The sequence below is a fragment of the Hevea brasiliensis genome, chromosome 5 (assembly GCF_030052815.1).
Source record: "Hevea brasiliensis isolate MT/VB/25A 57/8 chromosome 5, ASM3005281v1, whole genome shotgun sequence".
NCBI classification, from domain to species: domain Eukaryota; kingdom Viridiplantae; phylum Streptophyta; class Magnoliopsida; order Malpighiales; family Euphorbiaceae; genus Hevea; species Hevea brasiliensis.
Window position 1 is genome coordinate 9992260 of NC_079497.1, and position 4785 is coordinate 9997044.

General features: G+C 33.6%; 1 protein-coding gene across 1 annotated transcript; it reads right to left on the reverse strand.

The window, feature by feature from the left end:
- Positions 1 to 464: 464 nt before the first annotated feature.
- Positions 465 to 3925, reverse strand: LOC110644021 (pectin acetylesterase 12-like). The gene is made up of 12 exons (XM_021796619.2): positions 3550 to 3925; positions 3201 to 3283; positions 2540 to 2669; positions 2325 to 2398; positions 2139 to 2225; positions 1925 to 2049; positions 1767 to 1827; positions 1618 to 1671; positions 1434 to 1511; positions 1155 to 1260; positions 918 to 1063; positions 465 to 840 (listed from the first exon to the last, which is right to left on the reverse strand). Exons 1-12 carry the CDS (start codon positions 3746 to 3748, stop codon positions 733 to 735), a joined length of 1251 nt encoding a protein of 416 aa, XP_021652311.2. The 5' UTR covers positions 3749 to 3925; the 3' UTR covers positions 465 to 732.
- Between the last annotated feature and the right edge of the window lie 860 nt (positions 3926 to 4785).

Consider the following 4785-nt stretch of genomic DNA (forward strand, 5'->3'; position numbering starts at 1 on the left):
GAATCATACGGGGCCATGACACTTTCAGATTTTGCGAGTTAACCAGATTAATTAAAAATTAAGAGGAACTGTATTTAACGTACGTACTCGATTGCAAAATTAAACGCTCAATTCATAAACCGCATTCACATTCCTCTCCGACAGAAGATGCAAATCTTAGCAAAAAGGGTTTGCAGGCTGCCAGAATTTGACAAAAATTGCAGAGTTCTAAGAACTCTTTTAAGATTGGACCACCCAATCTTAAATAAGGATCTGTAGGTCGGCTAAACCAACAGACAAGTCACAGGAATAACATGAAGCTTTGTTTTAATTAATTCGCTGCTGCTTTCAACTTTCATGGGATAACGACTGCTTCTTTGTCCAGCTATGGAAACTATCAAATAGTGTCGGTGTGGGTAGTTTGGTCAAAAACCCATAAAGGGTTTCTAAATTCTAATCTGTCCTACCTCATATACAACAACAAATTCAAAATCATGGACTTGATTGATTCATCATTGCAAATATAATATATATCAGTACAGCTCATATTGAAGACAAAAATTGCAACTACTATGCACAAGAAGGGCTACAACAATGTCCACAGGCTTGCGATAAATTTTCATTTCTTGGGGATCCTAATTCTTATTGTCTTCTGTAAATTGGCAATGAATTGCAGATAATTCTTTTTTCAAGAATAATGGGAAGATATATGATGTGATATCTAAGCTAAATCAATTGCTTACTTAATTTGGCTCATCTGAAAACCAGATTGTGGCAGGTCTTGTCACATGGATAGGGGCAATCGATTGCCTTTACCCCTGAGCGATCAAAATACCAATCTCCTACTGCAATTGCAATTGCCTGCAAATTACCAACCATGAAGATTGACATGATAAAATTTTTCATTTCCTTTAGTTTCAGGACGGTTATAGGCATACCTTATTTCTAAGAACAGGAGAATTATCGGCAAACCATGTATCTTGCCTTTCTGATTGGCAGTGAGCAAAACATGAATTTATAAATAATCCATTCTGTCTAGACATTGAGAAGCCTCTTATTGCACGCAGCATTTGATTCCTGAATCCTGTTCCAGAGAAACAAAAGAAAGGCCCTAAAAAATATACTAAATTCATCAGTTACGTTTGCAGAAACCAATCTATCTTATATGAAATTACCTTGTAGAAATTGAATTTGGGATGCTGAACATTTTGCATGGTTCTTTCTGCATTCACTCCAGTAGCCATGGCGATCTGCAGTTGGTGGAGCTAAGCTAGATTGGATCTGATTTCACACGTAGAAGACATTAAATAACCTTCCAAATCCTTTCCCCAGACAATAAGTTAATTTATGTTAATCATGGCATTCCAGTCTATTCATTCGTAAAGCTCCTACATCATTATCTTCATGAATTCTCAGGTTAAATGAGGTTATGTCATACAGGAAAGGATTACTACCTGCCATGAATCATAGGCTGCATTGAGAATGAATAATGGGGTTTTTACGTTGCTGATTATGTTCTGAGGGAAGAAGCACTGGACCAGAAGAAAATCACAGAACAAAAAGGTAAATTCCTGAGTTACTTCATGCATTCAAGGTTTTTAATAATGCCTGAAAATAATACAAGGAAGAAGGGATTACTGAAGTTGGATCAAGGTGGTTAGTGCATATGGGTGGCAGGCTATTTCGCACCCCCTGTGATAAATATGACAATTTCCTTAAGCATTCAACACCAGCAATGAAACCTTAAGATTAGAGAATGAAGTTACAGAATTCTATCTACATATTACCTGCAAGCCCACCACACCACTGTACATATTTCTTAGAGTGCGGCCACCAGATACATCAACTCTACAATCATGAAAAGAAAAGCCAATCATTATATCGGATAATAAGTAAACTAAGGATAAAACCAATTATAAAGAATGTCTATGTATGTGGCAATTACGCATCAAGGAATAAACCAGCATCACTTAGGCACTTCACTCTAGTTGTTCTTGGAAACATGTTCCTAAACTCATCACAATGTAAAATTGAAGCAAGACCCCCCGCAGAGCACCCAGAAAGAAGAGCCTGAAATGCAGAAACATTTGCCATTGAGGAAAGAATCAAGACAGAAAAGATAAATAAAAAAAAAATCAAAAGCTTGACAAATGAAACACCTGGTTGGCATAATGCATTCCCTTTGACATTAAATCTTCCATTGCAGCTAACCATATACGTTGTCCTCTAAATTTTAGTTGTGCAGCCTATAAACACAATTATTCAATTTAAAAAAGCAATTTACATGTTTAGAAACCTTGTTAAGATTGTTCAGAATGCTTTAAATAGCAAACAGCGATCCCAACCTTATTTTCACTATCCCCAGCAAACGAGCCACCATCACAGTAACGGAGTTTTACTCTGTTCCAGTTGAAAAAATCTGCAATAAAGTACCAAAACATAATTTCAGAAAAAATATATATACTTTCAGAAGAGCAACAGACAAAGAAAGGAGATAAACAAAAACAAGAATTAGATAAATCTTGATAATTCCACATAAAGTTTGAGAAGTAAACTATACCAGGATTTTCTTGAGGCTTATCGCTTAGAATTCCTATAAATGGCACCAGCTTTTCCATGTATCTGGATGAACCACGCCGGGTTTTTTTGCGGTAAACACAGTTTCTAATGTTATTGCACCATCCTCCTCCCTGCACAAGATTTTTGACAAAGTTTAGTTCTCATGCGAGCACATTATTAATTGAAAGGATCCTTGGGACTCGAACCACCTTATTAAGCAGAAAACTGCATAAAAAAAAACAATTACGCTAGTAAAAGGCTTCAAGGCAGCAAATCCTAAAGAGATAGCTTAAAACAGAGTTGCAAGGATTCTCAACCAGGGAAATTCTTTATTACCATGTCTAAAACAGACTCTTCAATGTCACAACAAAATCATTTATGTCCATTATTATTTTGTTTTTGCTGCGAATGGAAACCAATACTCAACAAGGCATTTATCATCTTGCATTAAAACATTTACCCAAGTGTTACTGTGACATTTTTATGAGTCCTTTGCTGGGTAACGGTGGTGGAAAATGAAAATCAAGTTTTGGAAAATGTTGATAGAGAGAGGAACTCATACTAAACAAGCTCTTGAAGTTCAAATTGTAAGAGTAGATATAATAAGGCAACTAGAGATCAAGAATAATAGAATGCTCTCAATTCAGTAATGGAAGACAAACCTCTAATTGAATAAGCCAACTGTTAGCTCCTGAACCATATCCACGATGCAAATGATAGCCAGGCAATGTTCCATCCAAACAGACTGTGAGATAGAAAAGCACAATGCTAATTAGTTAGGACAAATTTTAAGACAAACTTCTCCCAATAAACTAATCAAATTTCTCGTGTCATTGCTAAAACTGGCATCGATCAGCATTTACTAAACAAATTTAAGTTTTAAAAATAAAATAAAAAGGAAAGAAAAATTCTAATCCCAGCTAAACGAAGCAACCTGCAAAAGCAAACGAATTAAGAACTATAATTAGCAGAAAATGACAAAAAAGTGTAATGCTGAAAACTAGCAAGTACCTGCTCCTCTTCCACGAGCTCCTTGAATGAGAGTGAGTCCAACCATGAGAGCATTATTAAAGGGTTTAGATTCATTAAAATAACCATAAGCTTCAGCTCCAGTGTAAAATATCTCCGTCTCATTGAATTCAAAAAACCCACCCACCCATTTCCCAAAAACCAAAACTACAGCAACCAAAACCCACAGAAGCTTCCCCATTTGCCCCTATCTCTCTCCCTCTCCCTCTCTTTCTCCTGTCACAATTTTTCTGCCACCCAAATCTTGCCTAACAGTATCAAGAATGCTCTGCCATTATTACTAGTAAATGGTATTATCTTCAAAGCTGCCAGTATTATTCAAGCTTGAAGCTTGAAAGCAAAATGTAGAAAATAAATAAATAAATAAATAAAACAACAGCTATATTGAGAAATGCAGAGAGAGAAGGAGAGGGAGTGTGTGTGTACGTGTATGTTGAGCTGTTTTCCAAAGCTCAGTATTTGACAATTTGCCGGGCTTTTTAACTTTACAAGGTTTATAAAAACAGGAGGCTTCATTTGTAATCTTACAAAGATTTTAGGTTAACAAGCAATTCTAGTGTTACAATCAGTTCACCAATCTAACTAAATTTAGTTGTTAACTACCACTGGATGGAAGGGGATGTGAGGTGGGGTGGGATTTAATGGAGTTGAAATAGTTTGTGTTCTGTGACTGACTTTTATTATTTGTGAATTTGGAGCGGCGTGCGGTGGTGGGGTTCATGGGTTCACTGACTGATCAAGTAGGCTGATATGAATTGTGTTTGGGAGTTTGAAAATATTATTTTAATTTGCATTCGCTAATATTAATTATTTTAAAAATTATTAATAATCAAATATTAATAATTAATTATTCATATATAAAATTTTTATTTAAATTAAATTTATTATAAATTTAAATAATTTATATATTTAATAAATAAGTATTATTATATATTTTATATCTCAAATTTATGATAAATTCAATTTGAGAAAAATTTAAATTTACATAATAATTTAAAATAAATATATTTGATAAAAATAATTATTATATTAATTATTAAATATGAAAATTATGATATTATTTTTTTGTTATAGTTAAAATATTTCATCATTATGTTGAAGATAGTGTTTTAATTAAAATTAAAATTTTAAATATTATATTAAAAATTATTGTCAAATATGTGTAAAATATTATTAAAAAAAGTATTTTAAAAAATTTATTTAATTATTTTAAAATTA

Coding starts and splice junctions, on each gene's coding strand:
- LOC110644021 (XM_021796619.2), bottom strand. CDS start 3,748: ATGGGGAAGCTTCTGTGGGTTTTGGTTGCTGTAGTTTTGGTTTTTGGG. Junction 2,399..2,539: donor TAAGCCTCAAGAAAATCCTG/GTATAGTTTACT, acceptor ACTTTATTGCAG/ATTTTTTCAACTGGAACAGA. Junction 841..917: donor CTCCTGTTCTTAGAAATAAG/GTATGCCTATAA, acceptor GGTAATTTGCAG/GCAATTGCAATTGCAGTAGG.